General features: G+C 46.2%; 9 protein-coding genes across 9 annotated transcripts; 2 read left to right on the top strand and 7 right to left on the bottom strand.

Moving 5' to 3' along the window:
- Positions 1-115: 115 nt before the first annotated feature.
- FPSE_03242 (uncharacterized protein) lies at positions 116-789 on the bottom strand (the record flags this gene model as incomplete). Its single annotated transcript, XM_009256361.1, has 2 exons — positions 116-663; positions 717-789. 2 exons carry the CDS (start codon positions 787-789, stop codon positions 116-118), a joined length of 621 nt encoding a protein of 206 aa, XP_009254636.1.
- A 1,028-nt stretch (positions 790-1,817) lies between these two features.
- Positions 1,818-3,038, bottom strand: FPSE_03241 (uncharacterized protein; the record flags this gene model as incomplete). Its single annotated transcript, XM_009256360.1, has 3 exons — positions 1,818-2,235; positions 2,286-2,691; positions 2,744-3,038. 3 exons carry the CDS (start codon positions 3,036-3,038, stop codon positions 1,818-1,820), a joined length of 1,119 nt encoding a protein of 372 aa, XP_009254635.1.
- A 4,342-nt stretch (positions 3,039-7,380) lies between these two features.
- Positions 7,381-8,604, bottom strand: FPSE_03240 (uncharacterized protein; the record flags this gene model as incomplete). Its single annotated transcript, XM_009256359.1, has 1 exon — positions 7,381-8,604. One exon carries the CDS (start codon positions 8,602-8,604, stop codon positions 7,381-7,383), a length of 1,224 nt encoding a protein of 407 aa, XP_009254634.1.
- A 1,596-nt stretch (positions 8,605-10,200) lies between these two features.
- FPSE_03239 (uncharacterized protein) lies at positions 10,201-10,809 on the top strand (the record flags this gene model as incomplete). The annotated part of the gene is made up of 1 exon (XM_009256358.1): positions 10,201-10,809. One exon carries the CDS (start codon positions 10,201-10,203, stop codon positions 10,807-10,809), a length of 609 nt encoding a protein of 202 aa, XP_009254633.1.
- A 224-nt stretch (positions 10,810-11,033) lies between these two features.
- On the bottom strand, positions 11,034-12,309 carry FPSE_03238 (uncharacterized protein; the record flags this gene model as incomplete). The annotated part of the gene is made up of 4 exons (XM_009256357.1): positions 11,034-11,077; positions 11,219-11,716; positions 11,771-12,126; positions 12,185-12,309. 4 exons carry the CDS (start codon positions 12,307-12,309, stop codon positions 11,034-11,036), a joined length of 1,023 nt encoding a protein of 340 aa, XP_009254632.1.
- Positions 12,310-13,171: 862 nt separating this feature from the next.
- On the bottom strand, positions 13,172-14,117 carry FPSE_03237 (uncharacterized protein; the record flags this gene model as incomplete). The annotated part of the gene is made up of 3 exons (XM_009256356.1): positions 13,172-13,545; positions 13,878-13,897; positions 14,110-14,117. 3 exons carry the CDS (start codon positions 14,115-14,117, stop codon positions 13,172-13,174), a joined length of 402 nt encoding a protein of 133 aa, XP_009254631.1.
- A 568-nt stretch (positions 14,118-14,685) lies between these two features.
- Positions 14,686-15,872, top strand: FPSE_03236 (uncharacterized protein; the record flags this gene model as incomplete). The annotated part of the gene is made up of 2 exons (XM_009256355.1): positions 14,686-15,240; positions 15,291-15,872. 2 exons carry the CDS (start codon positions 14,686-14,688, stop codon positions 15,870-15,872), a joined length of 1,137 nt encoding a protein of 378 aa, XP_009254630.1.
- An 85-nt stretch (positions 15,873-15,957) lies between these two features.
- Positions 15,958-17,521, bottom strand: FPSE_03235 (uncharacterized protein; the record flags this gene model as incomplete). The annotated part of the gene is made up of 3 exons (XM_009256354.1): positions 15,958-16,213; positions 16,260-16,879; positions 16,928-17,521. 3 exons carry the CDS (start codon positions 17,519-17,521, stop codon positions 15,958-15,960), a joined length of 1,470 nt encoding a protein of 489 aa, XP_009254629.1.
- Positions 17,522-17,917: 396 nt separating this feature from the next.
- FPSE_03234 (uncharacterized protein) lies at positions 17,918-19,088 on the bottom strand (the record flags this gene model as incomplete). Its single annotated transcript, XM_009256353.1, has 3 exons — positions 17,918-18,843; positions 18,898-18,991; positions 19,041-19,088. 3 exons carry the CDS (start codon positions 19,086-19,088, stop codon positions 17,918-17,920), a joined length of 1,068 nt encoding a protein of 355 aa, XP_009254628.1.
- Positions 19,089-20,380: the final 1,292 nt, after the last annotated feature.

The raw sequence follows: 20,380 nt of genomic DNA, 5'->3' as shown, positions 1-20,380 counted from the left end.
GGAGGGTGATGAGAGCTGGTACCGGGTGTTATGCATCAACACTATCTAATATTACACAGTCCATGACGAGACAACATGGCAGGATGATAAGCAACTGCCCTGCTGTTGGAATCACTTATTCAGCATCCTTCCCTTCGACAGCTTTGACAACTTCAAGAAGCTCTTGAATATTTTGAGACCACCCGGTTTCGATCTGACCATCAAGAATTTGAGCTGATGAGACCTCACGTCCATAAAACTCGGCGTTGACGTCTCTTTTTTCTTTGATAACAGTTCCATCAACAGTCAGACCACCATAAACACCTCGTGACTTGGTATATGTCCAGACAGGCTTCACTTCGCCAACATTAACATTGCCACCCAGAGGACCTGCAGCCAGTGCAACTGCGCCGCCAAGATTGACCTCGGACTTCCTGTACGCATCAACGGCCTCGGCAGTGTTGAGAACGCAGATGCAATCATAGACATCGATGCCGTAGACAAGACCAACACTGCCACTGCGAACGGAGAATGCTGATGGAGAAGACCACGTTCCGTCTGGTAATCGGGCCATGACAACGCCTGATCCACCTGCGCCGGCAAAGTACATGCCTGCTCGAAACCCGGTAAAGATTGCGAGGCCTTTGGCATTTCTGATGACATCTGAGGGTATCTTTCCCTTGTCTGACATGAGTTAGTTGCTAGTTCTGACAGGTAGGAAGCTCTGGTGGGCTTACCAAGAAAGGCTTGGAGAGTTTTGGCACTCTTCTCGCACTCTGCGACGAAATCCGATGTTTTGAATAGACCCATTCTAGTCGATGTAGCAGATGTGATAGATGGAGTGGAAACAGGTATTGAGTAGAGATTGTGATGAAGATTGTTAATTTGTTTCTAGATTAGTGTTAACGACCGTGACGGCCTTTTATATCGAAGCCATTCTGCAGGTCGCAGAGGGTCAACTTCATATCTAGAATTTCGTACAACGTATATTTTGCGTATTAGAGCATGTCGAGCACAGCCACAACTTGCGTACAGATAGATGTCTTGCAATTGTTCAAAGTTGGGATTGATGAATACGCTTGCACAGCCGCCTGTATAGGGTAACAACTCACGTAAGCTGAGCGTATACAGGCGTAAGAGCGTATTTGACGAACTGATCTGAAATCAGCCAATCGCAAGACTGGATCAGCTGAAATCACTCTTGCGGAAGTTCCATCAGATGGGATTGGCTGAACAAGTCGAGCGGGCTGTGAAAAACAACCAGCTTGACTCTCTAGCTCACTGCTAATCTCTCGGGCCAAGACCGGGAGGCCCGGATCAAACGGGTGCGAGAGTCATGAAGTGGAGGGAAGACCCTGTCAAGACTGGTACTAGATGTTGTTCAGGCTAGTCCCTGCTGTGATCTAGCCATATGAAGCGTTGGACCTGAATAGAGTTCGCTGGACTGCAAGACCAGCTGGCTGCCTTTTGATCCACGAGGTACGTATCTCTAGCAGTCAGCCTCAATCCAACTAGCATCTCACAATATCGCCTCTGACTTTTATGACACATTCCCATCTTAAATATGGGCCATCTTAGATCCGCCGAGATGAGGGCGGGTGGATACAACATGTCTCGGTTCCAATGCCCCGGTTCGGTAGATATGAGCGAGACCAAACCTCAGCAACTGTCAAACAAGGTAATTCAAATGAAGATTAACGAAAATACTTTTCGTTTCATTACACATTAAAAGAAAATCTATATAAAATTTTATACTAGCGGGATTGCCTTGTTGCTATTTGTGGTATATCCTCCAACACTCTTTTGCAAACATCTTTGTACTCTGCAGATGATAATTTCTAGACGACGCTGTAGTTGCGCTGATGTAAATGATTGGTTGAGCTGGCTTCGCTGATGGCATTGTCGTTTTGGTCTTCGGCTGTTGAATCGCTATCATCGAGCTTCTGCTCGCCCGTATGTGTGATCTTGGTGACGACTGTCTTCTTGATACCCTCAATCTTCTCTCTCTGCTCGAGCTCATACTCGTCATCCTCTCCGAGCTCAATATGTGTTCGGTGGTGGGCACTTGCAAGGGTGTTGCCGAAGCGAGTACCGTGGGCTCGGGAGGCTCCAGTTGTTCGTGATCGAGAGCTGTAATCGTTGCCACCGCCGCGGGGATCGTTGTTGCCGGCTCGGACGACCTTTCCAATAAGATCGGCCATGTTCATTTCGATGTGTAACTTGAGAAGGTAGACGAGGGGATGGAATTGAATGTAGCTGTGAATAGTGAGCAACTGCGGCCTGCATTTCAAAGAGAAGTGACTTACACGAAACCGTTGGGCAAAGACATCATGCAGATAAGGAGAACGTCCAGGGCAATGGAAATACCACAGAGCAACATGTTCATCTGATAGAGACGAGTGTACTTCTGAAGACCGTTGGCAACAAGACGCTGCTTGACAACGTAGATGAAGTAAAAGTTGAGAATGGCATCCATAATGGCAAAGATGACCTTTTCACATCGATCCCAGATCTCGTTTAGGTGGATATACCGCTCGCTAATCTGGAGACGGGCAGGAACCCAGATGCAAAAGACGCTGATGTTGACCGACAAAAGAATAAGGAAGCAAAGCCATTTGAGCTTGGTACCGTTGGATCTAACGACCATCAATAGGGAGACTCGGTTGATAATGATCTGGATAAGACATTGGACCTGTGTTGACCACCAGACAACTACAAATGGTCAGTTATCCATGCCACTAGTACTGAACGTAGGGTGTCTTACTGATAAAGAAGAAGAACTGCATGCTCGGTTCAATATTGCCCCGAAGGTAAAACCAACACATAATTCCCAACAAAAAACTCGAAATGATCTCGGCCCAAATCAGGGCGACGTAACCTGTGATCTTCTTTCTTCGCTGCCACGATGTTTCCGTTTGTCGAATGGCCTTGGCCATGTTAAAGACTGTGATGCCCAGGGACAGGCCCCAGGCAATAGAGGCGATGTTCATATCGATGTCATTGGGAAGGTCGTCGACGTAGGTATCGGGCACGAGGAAGCCTGTATGGTTGCCCGTCATCTTGACGTTTGTAATGCCCTGATTTCAGGGTTGTATTCAGTTGCAGATAAGAAACAAGAAACGAAAGCGATATATGAAAAAGGAATGTAGGTTGGATCAGAAACAGGATCGAAGCACGAAGGCGGAGTGCGTCTGGGATATAACAGGCAAGGGGATGGAGCTATTCTGCAGAACATTGGGCGTTGATTCTTCGCCTTGACCATAATTCGACTAGCATGACCCCTGTTTCTTCCATCCATTTTTTTTTCTTACTCTTTTCTAATGCACACTATCATCACCCTTAGTCTCAAACTGCCGATCACTTGCTAGGGATCTCATGGGATTCTCAATTTGACCGATTGTTCTCGAACCAAGGCGTGGCTTGCGAAACGGCGTTCTCAACAGAAAAGGGTTTAGCGGAGCCATACTAACCACTTGACTACCGACAACGATAGTTGGCCCAGCTTGCGTGCGTCTCCCCTCACCCACTTGGTCTACAGCCACACTGGGAATTCGGAGGCTAGGTCGTAGACCAGTTGGGATGGGCAAATGACTAGCAAACTCTATTTGAAGCCAACGCTGAGTCGCGTTGATCTCAGCTGAACGGATTTCCCACTCTTCTCCGCCCGGTACTAATGCCAAGAATATTGCACTGAAGAAAAAGGTCTTGACAGCTGTCTTTTGAGGGGCAGAGGGTCCTTGGAAGGGCCCTGACTGCTATCAAGTGCTGGTGATATCCTCATTGTGGGTGACAGTAATCTGACGTCCTGTTTGAAAGGCCTAAAAGGTATCCCCGTGTGTCTCATGTGGTTTGAGTTTGTCCTTGATCATGGACAAATTCAACAGCCTTGCCAACGTCTTTTCTAGGGCTGTGAGACTCATCCCAGTGTCTCTATACCATCGAAACCGGGTTAGAAGTAATCAAAAACGCCTCAACACTTGGCAAAACTCTTTTTTATCGCGTGAACATCACAACTGTTGATCCCCTAATCTCTTCACCTTCGGTGTATTCTTCGCTGTAAGATCTACCAAGTCAGTTCCCCGACAGGCCAACTCTTGTACGACTGTCCGGTCTGATGAGTGCTCCCGGGCCCCTTTTACTTGGTTCTGCTGCCCAGCTAGGTCCAGGATGCGAGGGTTAGTGTGTCTTGGTACGTATCGGTCATTTATGACCTAGATCCCTTCTCCGATCTTTCCACTGCAGATCCCGTCGGTACGATTCGAGGCCTCAAATGTCGGAGTCAGTCAGATAACAATAAGAGGGAAACAAATAAAGCATGAATCAGCGATTTACTCTACTGCACATTTGGTAGGCTTCTTGCTCTAGAAGGAATGCTAATTCTGAAACACACGCGGCTGGCAACCAGTACAATCCCTCACCTCACAGACAACGCTAACAAGTGAGAGGCTGACAGTAGTCGCCTGTTGGTCTCTGAAAGAAATTTGCCGCCACAGTAATCAACCAGGTATACGGAGTAGTAGCTCGAGCATTGCCCAGTAGCCCGGGTAGATTGGGTGCAAGGTAACCAAGATTAGAATGTCCCCTGCAAATCCGAGATTGATGTCTAACCCAACAAAGCATTCATAACCCAAGCACAACGTAATCGAGTCAATGATTGAATGCCGAATCTGCCGGGGTAATCCCATGATAGTTTACTCACAGACTCGCAATGAAAGGCAGTACATATCAACCTAGTGAGGAAAGCGACTACGATCTGTGGAACTCGCTGGCAAAAGCTTATCCCCAGATTGCACAGACAGCAGACTCTCAGACGCGCCTGGATTTAATGTGCATAAACGCCATGATGTGATGTTTGATGCCTAGAAGGGCTATGTTGTCACTGCAAAGCCATGGCGCTCTGGGTGTTGAGATGAATCCTGACCGCTGGACCGAGTAATGCAGCGCTGAAAACCCTGAGTCAGTGCAGTATTCTCTCCCGCTACCCGTCCGAGTCTAACCATTGTGGAATTGGGGTTTGAAAATCTTGATCTGCAATAACGCCGCAAACTCAATCCTTTGTCTTTACAGCAGAGAATTTCTGAGTAGAAAACATGAAATATAAATCTGGAGACTTGATCACGGTGACACGACACCCATTCAACCGCTTCCAGAAGAATTCCCTTCCAAAATGCAGGACGACAACGTGGCAGTTTTCTGTGTCTCACTCTCACAGGCTTTGCACATGCAGAGTTTGAGCTAGGTCCCTAGTCTGTTCTGTAGTTCTCCATGGAAGAGGGCGCCACTCGGGTTGTCCCACAAAGCATGAACGAATCTCTCTCTCCGAGGCTACTAAAAGACCCCTGCAGCGCTTGAGCTTCCGTGTTGCCCCGGACCCAGATCATGACGATCTCTCGTACCGACATCTCGGGAGAGTGATTTACCGGGCGATGAGACCGTAGATCTGGGTGCATGACTTTGCACAGATGAAATGCGTTGCAACCGTTGACCATGTCAAAGCAACATGTTGTTCAATACAAGGTTCAAGTGTTGTTGTCTTGTTAATTAGATTAGATTCTTGACTCCAAAAATATGTCACTCGCTAAACATTTTTTCTAGTCAATGTCATTCCATGCCTTAGCATCACCAACTAAAACAAAGTGGTGCCCTAAATCTCTCACTGTGACCCCTTCTTTTGGGACCTTTGTTTCCCATATCAAACCCTGGAATCCATTAGGTACCAACAATTCGGTCCCTTGCAACCTAGTGACAAACCCTGCAACTTGCCAAGAACTGTTCTATCTTCAGTCTAGCCCTTTCCCACACGAATCGCCCCTCACGCAGCCTCATGTGGAACCCCGTAAGATGAGACGGCGGATCCATAATAAACCGATCTCTCTATTCCTGAAAGGATGGACAATTTCACCACTCAAGATGGCTATTAGGAGATCAGATAGCAAAGATGAGCGCGACGGTACCTTTGCTATCTCTACAGTATCATCGACAATTAACAGGGTTCCGATAGATCTCGGAACTTGGGAATTTGTAGAGTCTTGAGGTTACTTTGGTAAACCATCCCGTATTAGACGTCTTTGAACTAAACTTGGCTGCAACGTTGGCCTACAAATTTGGCGGGCAACTTTGCATGACTCTTCTATTGAATGAGCTTAGTTAAGATGTTGAACAATTTCTGGTGCGCGTTAATCGCTGTGGCTTGTCTGTGTCCTGTCCGAGAGCATCATCTAATAAGCCACTGAATTTAAGCCACGTACATCTACCTCTTCTTCTTCACGTCTGCACAAATGTCTGTCATTCCCCTCATCACGCCATATTTGCAGAAAACATGACCGTATCCCAGAGCCCTACCGGTTGCAATTCCGGTGACCTAGCTTAGAGGCGTTCAGCCAACGTTGCACGGGACCCTGGGGACTTGATGCGGATTCCCGCGCCGAGTCATGAATATACTCAGCAGGTCGAATTAAGTCCATGCCCAGCCATTGGATCATCACTCGGCACAATGATGCCGACAAGGTCAGGAACACAGGAACCAGGGTGGGAAGGTGTGTCACACCGAGAGGGGGATCGCCAGGAGGTTATTAAATAGTCTCTTTTGTCGACATCGATCATTATGCTGCAGAAAATCACACGAGTCTAGACCTCACTGCTATGCCTGAAGTCCTGTTCACTTTCATGATACTGCTTACAGTGTTGCTGAAACGGGTTTGCCACTCATTTGGCTACTTCATAGCGAGCGCTGAGGATGAGGCGGTCTTGGTCAACAATCAAGCGCGCCAAGTACTGCCATAATTGCAAGAAAGATACGAAGAGGGGTTCAACTACTACTCATTGGGCATGGATTTCTAGTTTTCACGTGATGTGATGTTGATAGATTGTTTTGGTCTAATTGTGGCCTGATATGAATGTCCATAAGTGTCCGTGAGTGCCTGCATAGGTAGTCGTGGTTGGTTTTGTCTTTCGGAGTTTTGACATGTCATCCCATCATTCAACTCGCCTTTTACCCGTGGAGATCATTATTAGTCTTCTTCAACCCCATGGGGATGAACCTGGCTACAGCTTCCATCTGTCCGAAGGAATTGTGGTGGCGTTGCGCCTTGTTGAATAGTGCAGAGGGGTAAGTATGACAGGGTTGAATGCACCCTACATCACACAAGAAACGAGCACCTCCGCTTCTACACGGCTATTTGTTGCCACAAAACACAGACGACCGCGTAGTAGAGCGTGTCAAAGCAGCCTTAGAAATATTATATAGGATATTTATTCATTCAAAGGCTATCAACTGTTTGATTTGAACTAATAGGTAGTGCTGTTGTAATATAGATGAGTGCCGATGATGCAGCCTTTTGCTGTCACTGAGACCCAGGTCATCGATGCAACACCAGGCACAAACCACGGGTTAACTTTAACTCATTCCTCACTTGACTCCCCCGCCTCGTATTTCTTTCTCCAGATGACCTTTCCGTCCTTTGGATTCATTATGACTGCGTAGTGTGTTTCCTCATTCCTGATCTCATCATCCTCCAGAAACCTGATCACATCCCGGTGAGTGACGACGTCCCTTTGGTGCTTGTACCTCCGTTGACATGAAGAAGTTCCCTCCCTCCATAATCCTTCAAGGTGCCTCTTTCTATCCACAGATAGACTGACTAGCTCCGCCATGCCGAGTGCGTTGTCTGCCTCTTCCAACTCGGCGGCAGCCTGACGAAGAAGCGAGGGGTCATCTTCATGTTTGAGGTCATGATTGCAAACAGTCAGAAACGTGTCTGATTCGCGTATGGTGGCTGTTTTGTGGTCCTTCTCTACTAGGAATACGCGTTCTGGTTGGCAGAGGATGAGGTATGCCGCGCTTGATTCAGAGGTTGATAGTCGCTCCAAGACCTTTTGTACGTACTGGTCCGAGACACCTTGTTCTGCAGTATCCGTAGAGTCTCTGGTCGATTCTGCCTTGACATCTGCTTCTGCAGATTCATCCAGTAGGATATCTCTCAAGGCGCTTGATATAGATTGTCTTTGGCCAAGAACCACCATGGCTTGATTCCATCTAAACGACAACCTTTGCAGGATAGTATCACTTGCATGGCAGGGTCGAAAATTGAGGCTCATACTCAACCCTCTTCTGACACCAGTAAGTACCCCAACATAACCAAGATAAGTAATGGTGGTTGCGACAACAGGTCCTCCAGCATGACGAACAAAGTCGAGCTCAACGATAATGTGCCGTAGCCCTTCCATTCCCCAATCGAGGGTACGAAAATGTAGCATTCGAGTTTTCCCTTTTGAAATTGGCGTATCGAAAGTACGAACTCCCCCGCTTGTGCATCCCAGCAATAGATCTAGCAGAACGTTAAAGGCGACAAGAATGTGCATGGGCATATCCATGGCCTTTGAAAGGCCTCTCAGCTCAGCCGTCTCTTCATTGGAGTGGACGCAACGTAGAATATATCGTGATAAACTGGCAAGGCGATTTCCGATCGACCCACCTGCCAGATCCGTGAGTAACATGGAATAGAGCGAACGTAGGTTACATGAGTCGATAGATTGTTGGAATTGAGGAACGATATGGTTGTAACGAACTTCTGGCGGCAAAGAAAGATCGACAACGAACTTTGGGATAGTTGAAGCTTCCGGCATGGCGAATAATTCAATATTGTTGAGATGATGTTGTTGGAGGGTTGAAACAGTAAGTGAGACATGTAGGACTCATGTAGTCACGGCTGCCTAGGACCTTTAGTATGACGTAACGCAGGATTACTGTCAACTTGCAAGGATATTGATGATATTTGATGATGGTTCGTACAACCTTAAAAAAAAGAAGAAAAAAAAGAAGTTGCCCTGTATCGAGAGTCATAGAAAGTAGGGCATGAACGCAACCTTAATCTCGCACAATACAAAATCACTGTGAGACCTGCTCAGCAGCCCACATCCCCTTCTTCCAACACAGATATTGATGATATAATAATTAAATCATAATTAAATCTTCATCTGAGACTATTGTCAAGCTGATTATCCTTGTCGAATACGGAACCGGAACATCTAACTCCCCTCAATTATACAAGTGTTGCCTAATCTTACCTAGGCAGCAAGTCTATGCATCAGCTTAAAAATAACTGCATATCACCAACTGTTATTTCCAACAAAACCACAATGTTGACATGTCGAATCTTGGTTGTTTCGTTAATATCTCTAATTATGGGCATAGTGCAAGAATGACACAGTTAGGAGCAAGGAGATATCACAGTCCCTCTCACGAGTACCATATTACTATGGGTAGCACCAAGCCACCTCAGTTATACTTTGGGTGCTGATGACGGCGGTGTCTGGGCTATTCAAACAACAGAGGATGAATCGAACGATAAAGGCTTGGGAAGAATCAATAACGCCTTTACAATGGTGGAGCGCTGCCAAATGATAAAGGAATTGGGAGGCACATTCTACCCAGAACCGAAAGATTGTCCTTATCTTGATCTTGATGGAACAAAATGATAAAACATGAGACCGAATACTAGTATCCCATACAACAACTAATTTTAACAAACACCTAAGTGGTGCTATTCCCACATAACCACTCTGGCATCACAAGAACACTGCCACACTTGACCGATTCATTCTTGAATTCGCACGATTTGGTGAGTGGCACTTGGAACTCACTATTTTCTTCAGATGGGTTCCTAACCATGTGTCTGACTAGATGGAGATTCTAACTAAAGACGTTTGACAGAATGCTTGACAACAGCGATATGCATGCCTCGCGATCCATATCAGGTTTTCGAATGGAAAATAAAGCAACTTGGCCGAGACAAAAAGGCTCGGTTCGGCTGGGCTGACCAACTCGTTCGAGGAAGACGGGGTTTGTATTGGCTCAATGTAAAGCTGAAAATAGTGGCTGCATTTTGGTAGACGCGAAGTTACATCTCCCGCGTGGAGTCAATCCATTGGTTGCTGCAGGACATTTGTGCTTACTATTTTACCCCATCAGCAAGACCCATCATGGTCTATTGCGACTCGTCAAGACGGAGAACCTCATCATATGCAGTAGTATATAGGCTTGGTAGCATTCGGGGCTCCATTCGGCAACGTTGTGCTACCCCAACTGCGTATCTTGTGCACCTGACTCATCTGCTTACGGCTGACACTCCATTTAATAAGGACGACAGAACACAATCAGCCTTGAGATCCATTCCACTGATTTTCATCTCATTACTCTAAATCTCATTTTCAATCTTTGCAATGGAAACTACTCTTGACGTCCAGGACTGGAAGGATATCGAATCCCTTATCCAAAAGGCGTTGGGTGCTCGCGAGGCATATCGAACTGGTACCAAAGATGCCCGCGCGATGGCTGCAGCTTGGAGGCCTATCATGCGACTCTTAGCAAAGTTCCCCGAAGGCACATTCACCAAGAACAACAACCAAGACATCGCCGACATTGACCCGTACGGCAAGGAAGTCCTCACTGCATTCACAGAGGGCATGTGGGCATTTAGTTTGGGTCCTGTGCTGGACGATCTGGATTGTCCTCAAACTGCCACCGATCTCTACTCGTATTTTGGTCAGGACTTGTATCAAGTCTGGTACAATTCTGAGCCGAAAGACAAGAACAATTGGGCCGCTTTGTTCCAGGATGTCACGAACAAAGTCGCTGACTACAACCTGATTACAACCGATACTACGGCGCGCTCCGGTCTAGACAATTCGCCACGGGCAGCTATGGCTGCGCATGCTTGGGTCATTACAAACTCCATGTGTGGTAGTGGTGATGTTGGTCATGCAATTGCGAGCGAAGCAAGACAGCTTTGGGAAACCAGATGTGGCCCTTTTGTAGTGTCTCACAACTAGCCATGCGACAATTATTTCAATGTTGGTGGTGGTTCGGATTTGGCTCGACTTTCTTAACCTCTGTGTGGCATCATGTTTGTTGACCCAATATCAGGTTTTCTTTCTGTACTTCATTATCATGTAACGTGTCTTAGTTTGTTGTATCAAGTCAAGTAATCGCGTTCTATGAATTGATTATTATTGTTTCTATCTCTTTGTTGCCTTTGAGCTCTACTATTCTATGTCTATATCTGAATGCCCTTCATGGGATATGTCTGGTTCGAAATATCTTTATACAAATGATTGGTATTGGCCTGAAATTGGCCATGCAATCGACGAGACAAAGACGTCATGATACTTCGACTCAACAACTCAGGTACCTTTTCTTTCGTGTGCCAATTATGGCTAACAAATACACCCTGACACTCACACTGCCCGTCGGCCGCATACTCATTGCCATTAGCATGGTTGCAAGGAATGTTCACGATCTCGTTCGTCCTGTTGAATTCATAGCGGATGTAGTAGGAGAATGCGCTCTGCTCGTGGGCCCAATTGAAATTCCAGTGTTCACAGCCGGAGATACTTCGAGGGCAGTCTTCCCATCTCTTGTACATGTCTTGTGTCCGTTGACTCGCTTGGGAGATAACGAAGCCGGTGTTGAGAATAAGGTTCCCATGGGAGTCGTAGTCCGCTTTCCAGTCAAGGTCGTAGGCCATGGCGACTAGTGATTCCTTGGTAAATCCCCAAAGATTCATAAGCCATTCCAGAGGCAAGTCGAGGTGGGTGAAGACTGCGTCGGAGTCGAGGGAGACGACAATATCGTATTCCTTGAGGGCTTCTTTGGCGACAGCTGGCTTGATCCAGGTACCATGGCGATCAGGGTAATTGGCTGCTCGTACTAGTCGATAGTCGTATCCATGGATCATAGCTGTGAAGAGCCAAAGTCAGTAAACTATCATATCGCGGGTTGTTGTTAGCATACCATATAGGTAGTGATTTAGATGACCTGCTGTTCTACCAGGAAGCGTTGGATAGTATAAAGGGCATTCGTTCAACATGGTGTTTTCGTTATTTGCACTGAGACGTGTATCCGTGTCGATGAGGACAACCTTTTTCCCAAGTGGCTTCTTCCATCGCATCTGATTCTCTGGTATTTCGAAACGCTCTCCTTTATCCGTGACAAATACCCGTTCTTCGAGGGGGTGGATCAGAGGTTTCCATAGTTCTGCAAGTAATGAAGGAAGTGCTGCATCGTTTGCATCTGTGGTGTTAATCTTCTTGTGACAGTTCGGCTTCAAGGCATCTATTATTTTGGGAACGGGGGGCTGGGGCTGAGTCCTGTTTGAGATGGCGATGTCAGTCAGAGCAGAGAGAACAAAGGTTTGAAAAAGCCTACTGTTGGGGCTGTTGAGCCGGTTGGGGGTATGGCTTAAAGAGGAAGTACGAGGATAGAATTAATGTACTAAAGCAGAATATAACGCCGATCAACAAACAACGCCTAGAGTTTTGCAAGACACCCATCTTTACTTTCCTCCCAAAGGCTAAGGGCAAATGACTCTTGAGGAGAAGATAAACGAAAACTTGGAAAGTAGGAAATCATCATCAGAAACATCGCAGTCTCTGGAATGTATATCAAAAATCCAGCTTTCGTTTGATGAGCCACAATAGGGGATATCTTTACAAAGAGCTGAAGTTGACAAGGGAAAGGTGGGTCAACTACCGGTTCAAAGCCCTGTGGTGCAACTCTTTCGGTACTGAATTACAGTCATGATACGACTCAGCCAGTCGTCGCGGGTAATCTTTGTCATCTAATGGAGCCTAAAAGCTCGGAATTATTGTTTTATACCTTATTGGGTAATTGCCGACTGCAGGGGAAAGGTTCTGGATCGCCATGAGGAAGGGATTCCTAGCCCAGGATAGGACTAACATGGTGGAACTCCCTTGCCTGTCAGAATCAACTGCGTATGTACTAACAACCTCTGGACTGACTCGCTTAAATAATATTACCGTCGTAAAGATTTGCAGCTCGTGTTCATTGTTCTTTACTTTGCGATACAACAGACTGTTGGTAGTAGTTAAGTTGTCTGTAATGCTGTATCTACTATGGTAGTCATAATTAATGCTTCGTCTGGCTTTCCGCAATTTCTGGCCCACAGCAGTTTGTAGTAAGCTGACGAATGCAAATCTAAAGTTTGAAGGATTTATTGACAGGATGGATATGTCTGTACTTGTCTGTGCGAGATACATACGTCGCCTGTTGTGGCTTAGACCAGACAACGCGGCATTGAAACTTATTTTACGACAATTGGCAACAGCGCAGTCTCATGATTCGCAGTCGCTTGTAAAAGGTCTTCCATAAGAGGTAAGCGCCGACTTTTTACGACTAAACCAATTGAAACAGAGTTACAGCCAGAGGCACTCCGAGGAGAAGTAAATCAACAGCCCTCACTTTTGCGCCGCTGTCTTCTTTCCGACCCTTTTCAACCAAAGATTCCCGCTCATCGTCATCAAATAATTCGCTTCTTCTACCAGTACTCGTCGCTGAAGACCATCCCCATACATTGTTATCTGTCTTTGTAGCCTCCGCAATGACAGTACCCGTGTACCACTCTGTCATCACATCCGCCGTGTATCCATTTTCCATACAGTAAGAGGCATAATACAATCTCATAGATGACGCATCTTGCGACTCGACTCCTGCTGAGCAACTTGCCTGGGCGCAAGAGTCGATGTGCTCGCTGACGAGTTTCGCTTTGTCTTTATTGGTTGCGCAGTAGCAATCTTGCTTATACGGTGTACCACAGTCCAGCACACCGCCGACGTCGGTGTTTGCGTTGTTGGGCCGGAAAAGACATGGTTTGACGCATTGATTTACATCCTGAGGGATTTTATTGAATATTCTGACTTGTTGAGTTACTGCCTGAGTGACAAAGACGAATAAGAAAGTGAGTTTTGGCATCATGATGAGATAATTCGACAATGGAGGTATTGTGATATGCTTTGGGTTCGTAATTATGTTTGTTTGGATTGACTTTATCCGGGGTCAAAGGATCCGAAATTGGGATGGGCGGACATAATACGTGACTTACCAACAGCTTCTTTGGGATACCTTTTACTTTATCAGCTCATTTCATCTCGTTATTACGATAATTCTTTATATCTGCATCGGCAAGCATCATTGTTGGCAGCGGCTACAGGGCCAATCACAAGGTCACTCTCTCATCCAGCTTGTAGATCTCTGTTTCATCCAGGGCCGGTTGGCTACTATCACACATATCACCAACACAATTCTTAGCTGCCAAAGGTGAAAGAAGGACTTACTCATACATCATGCAAGTTCAGTTTGCTCACTCTAAATAAAGCATGAATTATTATTTCTATTGAGTGGTTGGTACACATGAATGTGCATGGATGGTTAAAGTGAACTGATATCACTTTACCCCACCAAGCTAGAGACCAACAAAGACCGAGCATTTTCGTACTTATTCTCGGTCTTTATCACAGATCTTATTGGTTGAAATATATTGCTCGGTCTTTGATTTTCAAGATTAACTCAGATCCAACAACGGCCACAGCCAAGTTACGCGTCTGACGTATTATTGCTTACGGAAGATTCTTCCATAGAATATATGTGAAAGACCGAGAAATAATGAGCTAGAGGTAAATGATAGTCAGCGCAGTAGCTGCCTACTTAGACCATTCCAAGCAAAACTGTCGTTTGTGTCAATATTTAAATGTCAGCTCGGTCTTTTACTTGGCATCTGACTTTGCATATCATTCCCTTGGCAACACCGAGATCAAAGACTATCATCATGTTATATAAATTGAAAGACCATTGCCGGAATCACTGGTCATGTTCAAGTCAAACCACACTCATCACCAACTGCCACACTAAGAATGAAACTTATTACTCTTTTTTCACTCTTCAAAGCGACGCAGGCACTGCTTATTCCTTCACCTCCCGGCCCATACCATGTTGCCGTCAAGAACATGGAGCTTGTAGACCAAAGTCGCATCGACCACTTTGCACCAGAGCCCAACACCAAACGCCGCATCATGGTATCAGTATACCTACCCGTCGAAGCCCATCATCGATGCAAAGCTCAAGTTGTACCGTATATGCCACCCCTAACGGCGGGTGTCTTTGGTAGCCTCGGGGCCAGCCTCGGAATCCCAAATGGTACGATTGAAAGTTTCAACATGGAATTCTGTGACTTGTCTACCATAAAGCCGAAGAAGGGTCATCGTTCCAAGGAATTCCAAGTGGCTATCTTTTCACCTGGTGCTCAAGGAACGAGACTTGTTTATGGCGCGATGGCTAGATCGCTGGCCAGCATGGGGTATATCATTTTGACCCTTGATCATACGTATGAGACTCTAGTTGTTGAGTTTCCTGATGGAAGTGCTGCATATGCAACAACAGGTAACACTTCAACGCTTGTCATGTTGGAGGTGCGTATACAGTCCTGACTGCTAGCTATCGGGTCTGCTAACACATCCAGGCTCGCACCAAAGATGTCTCGTTTCTCATCTCACAACTTTCCAACAGAACTCTGACAAACAACCTCTTTGCCCATTTTCCCGGTACCTTCAACCCAGACAAGGTTGCCGTGTATGGACATTCTTTTGGTGGGTCGACTGCAGCTGTCACTGTCCAACACGACCATCGCGTCCTCGGTGGCCTTAATCTCGACGGTCCAATCTATGGATCTGTCAACCACCAAGGATTCAAGAACAGGCCCTTTGTGCTCGTGAGCGTTGACGGGGACAATGGTCTAGAGTGGGATGAATTCTACAGCAAGATTGACGCGTCCAAGATGGAGTTGAAGTTCTTCAAGACTCAGCACTATGCTTTCACAGATGTGCCTTTATTGTTGGAAAAGGTCAATGTGCCTCCTGAGCCGCAGTCAATTATTGATGAGACATTTGGTACTTTGGATGGGAGAGGAGTTGAGAAAGCTACAAATGAAGCTATGGTTGGGTTGATGGATTTGCTATTCACGAACAATAGCAAGACACTTGAGAGGATTGGGAAACATGTCAATATTCAAGTACTTCGAAGTGATCTGGTCAAGAATAGTTAGATTCATGGTCTTTGGACAGGCACCTTTAGTCATGGATTATCGAAGAGATCGAACTGCTGAATCTTAACTCGGATTGACATGTAGCCTATAGCTTAACTATACATTTATGAGCTTTGGGTGCAATCAAGAAGTGATTCTCCATCGCCATCATATCGTCAGTCATCTCCACACCAATCTTAACCCCACGACATTCTCGAAAGAACAGTGCAGCTCCGAGTCTTAATTCCATATAAGCCAAGTGCATTCCGATACAAATTCTAGAGCCAGCTCCGAAAGGGGAAAGCGCAGCTTTCTGGGAAGCTGTCATCTTGAACTTGTCCATAAATCGGTATCCATCAAATCTGGTCACTATCAGTACGTGGATTCATTAGATTATGGGGGTCATACCTTAGTGCATCAGGCCAGATGCTTTCGTCACGATGAAATGTATATGCTTGTGTGCTGACAACGGTACCTCCTGAAAGATATTGACCAACAAGGGTAGCACCCTTGCTGGGGACAACACGCGGAAGTGCACCAGGTGCTGCGCCATATAATCTAAGAGTCTCTTCGATAATGCTGTTCAAGAGCGGTGCATTTTTGAGTTCGTCAAATGTCAACTCATCACTAAGCGAACAAACTTCTTCCTCTAGCTGGGCTTGCAGCTGAGGGTGCTTGAGGACAGCCCAGACAAGATATGTCAAAGTGACAGCTGTCGTATCCGATCCAGCAATAATGAGGTTACCTGCTTCTGCCTGCACACTCGATGCTGTGAGTGTTGTCTTTTCTTGGCCATCGGCTTCAGCTACCATCTGACTGAACAGATTGGCCCTGTTTAGTCCATCCCCTGCACTTTGCATGTTCCTGACTGCCACGGTGCCGTGATCGTAAACAACATTGTCGGCATTCAAGAGCGTCTTTAGACCTTGGGATGGGATGAATTTCAGAAAAGGGTAGATCCAAGACAGCTCTGTTCTGATGCCACTGTTGATCATGGCCAACTGGATTGAGTCGATGTAGCGTGTTTGCTAGAATCATCAGTAAATATTATTGGTCTGTCACTGACATTTACTTACCTTGCCCTGTTCTAGCATATGGAATGACTCCCCAAAAGACAAATGCGCAATCACATCTGTAGCCATGAGGGTCCACCATTTAAACACATCAGCGCCAGCTCCGAGAGCATCCTGCTTAATCTTCTGAACGGCGAGGCTAGTCTTTTGTCTGATCTCGGGCTCCCAGTTGGTAAGCAAGGAACCGTTGCTGAAAGCGCGAGCAAACAGTCTTCGGCGAGCTGAATGCTGATGAGGATCACGCATAGCAAAGATGCCGGGCTCACGGCCAGGTGTTATGCCATCATACCAAGCTGACTTGAGGAATCCTGCGCCAATCTTGTGCACTGCAGAAACAGCTTCCGCGTCACTGACAGATACCTCCCAAGGGGTGAGCCGGACGATAGGACCGTATCTTTGGTGAAGTGAATGGACATAGTGTATCCTGTTACCAGTAACAATGTGGAATTTGAGAACCAAGTGTGTGAAATTAGTGTACCAAGGACCGGGCACGCGACGTAGAGGTGAGGAGAGTGATGTGACCAGGGTGTAAGTTGCGATGACAAAGAGAAAGACACCAGCGAGCAAAGGCGCTCCGGGAGTAGTAATGAGAGTCATTTCAAAAACAGAGATTCGGCCTCTTATTTAAAGTCAATTGATAATCGCATATGGTCGTGAATGTGTCTCTTTATGAACGAGCATCTTTATGTACCATTTCATTGATCATCGGAAAATTGGAGGTACCGGGCCCACAGCGGCCCTTGTGACCCCCACATCCCGATTTACCCCATTCCAAACATGTCAAGATATCAGGACAATTAGCAACAACATTGATTTTTGTTCTATCGCAAGTTTCAAAGATATTTTATGTCACAAGGTACAAGGATGAACGCTTGATCTTATTGACCTTGAGACGTTTCAATTTCTATACACAATTTTCCTATCTTACAAATTTCCATCCATAATGAGAGACATCATTCAAGCGAGTGGTGAACCAAATCCATGTCTTCCTCTCTAGAGCACATCAGGAGTGTCCTCGCCCTCCTTCTTCTCGAGAGGCTTATCCAGTCCAAGTCTCTGACGGGTGCTGTAAGTAGCAATGGAGCCGTTGGGGTCGGCCTCGGTGATGAGCTCCTTGCGGCGGGTGTCGACCAAAAGGCGGATGAGATCAGGGCGCATGTAGTGGCCTGCAAAGTCAGCGAGGACCTTGGTGAGGTGACACTCGTTGAGATCAATATCAACAAAGAGAAGACCATCAAAGTCCTTCTCAGGCTTGACAACGAGGCTGCCGTCGGGTCGGTAAATACGGGCGTGGCCGTTGTAAACCGAGGGGTCGGTCTCGGGCTCAACACCTTCGGGAGTGTTGATCTTCAGACCCTCGACTGAAAGGCGCTGGAAAGGAGCAAGTGTCCAGGTACCGGTCTCAATGGCATACTCGGGAGTGACCAAGTCAGAGGCAGGGTCGGCATAGTTGGTAGCAGGGTCAGGGTAAACCTGGCGCTCCTTGCCAGGGTAGATAGGCCATGCAGCAACGTGAACCTGCTCGCCAGCAGAGACATTGAGAGACTTGAGGAAGGGGTTCATGTTCTCCCAGCAGTTGAGCTGACCGACACGGCCAATCTCAGTCTCGCTGACAGACATGAAAGTGTCACCAGCTCCATCACCGTAGACGAGCTTCTCAACGTGAGTGGGCTTGATCTTGCGGCGGTGGTTGATAACAGCGCCATCAGGACCGATCAGAACCTGGGAGAGGTAGAGAGTGGCGTGGTCAATCTCGGAGAATCCCAGAGAGACAAAGATCTGGTTATCACGAGCAGCGCGTCGGATGCGGCGCATCTCTTCGGAGTCGACAGCCATGGAGTTCTCACGGTATCTCTTGAGCATGGGGAGGGACTGGAGGTAAGTGACCTTCCACATCCAGTAAGGATATCCAGGAATCCCTGTGATATCAGTATGTCATTCAAAAGTTAATCAACAAGTGAGAGAAAACTTACAAACTTCAGGGAAGGCAACAAACTTGCAACCGGCTTGACCAGCTTCATTGATGAAGTCAATGGTCTTGCGAACACCGCCCTCGAGATCGAACCACTATGTATTGTTAGTCGATGAATTGTTGTCTTGATGGTAATGGACTCACTCCAGGCTCGGAGGTGACAGCGGCAGCCTTGTACTTGGTGATAGCCATATTGAAAGTTGATCAAGAGATGTTTGTTGAAGGTGTTTGATTGTGGTTGTAGTGTTTCTGTGTGATGATGAGAGTGATGTAGATTATTTGGTCGTGACAGAGCTAGATATTTATACCAGAATTCAAATTCGAGAATTTGGTATAAAGCACTGACTGTCGAATTGATATCAACACAACAATCCGAGACGCCGAAACGTTCCGATATCTCCATCAAGATTCATGATCAGTGCACAACAGAGCATGATCGATCACGAATTGCATAGAACACGCAAGTATGGTAGCACCTGTGCACTCACAGGGTTGTATACAGGTCGCGATCTGAACCAATGGCAGAGCCGCATCATGAGTTTTGCTGGACTAGATCTACCGGCAATTACAGAATCTTAGTCAAGGCCTAGGTAGCCGCTTATGGGCCATGATGGCATAAAGCGGCATGTTCGGGATCTGATGGCATGATAGCCCACATTATAGACTGCGATATGCGAGGCGGGAGTTGCAAGTCGCCGCTGCGGCGTGTTGCGGGCCGCAGATTTATATGCGGTGCGGCGAGCGGCCTTCTATCATGACAACATATTGGAGACACCTGTATAGTAACAACTTGCACATCAATGCATGGATTGATAGTTTTCGTAACAATGTCCACTGAGCATGTTAATTTTTCTCGTCATGAGGCGACATGTTCCGATAATGCCCGGGTTGATCCTGGAAGATTGACTGAGGCATGAAATTTACGATACTCGTGTCCTTATACTGATGAAGTGCGAAAGTGTCAATCTGAAACATAACCATTGAGATTGATTCTTTTAGTTGCTGTTTGTCTGAGTATTGTTGTTATCATGTCGATTGAGACATTATGATGAGCCATATGAACGGTTTAGTACGACAGTACACTGCTTCTCGACCTATCAAATGAGTTCCTTTGCACTCTTTTTTCCTCAAATATTTTATGACTGTAGTGAAGACTATAAAAAGAATCTGAAGAATATTCTCATCTTCATTAAGTTGGTGTTGATCGAATAATATATTACCCTAAACTTGATGTTTAAATGTGGTGTTTCAGATAAACAGAAACCAAGTCTCCGATCCAAGACATGTTTCGGAATATTATTAGTCCCACATTTATTGGAAGAGAAGACTTTGTTTTCTATCAAACACCAAGATAGATCACATGGGAAATAAGCTCACAGCCACAATCAACCATCATGTCATAAGACATGTCAGAATTCGACGTCTGCAATTATGTGTGGGGATTCTTATCTCAATAAACTCTATGTCGTACCTTTATTAAAAAT

This window comes from Fusarium pseudograminearum, chromosome 3 (genome assembly GCF_000303195.2).
Source record: "Fusarium pseudograminearum CS3096 chromosome 3, whole genome shotgun sequence".
Lineage (NCBI taxonomy): Eukaryota > Fungi > Ascomycota > Sordariomycetes > Hypocreales > Nectriaceae > Fusarium > Fusarium pseudograminearum.
This window is presented reverse-complemented; position numbering and strand designations above follow the sequence as displayed.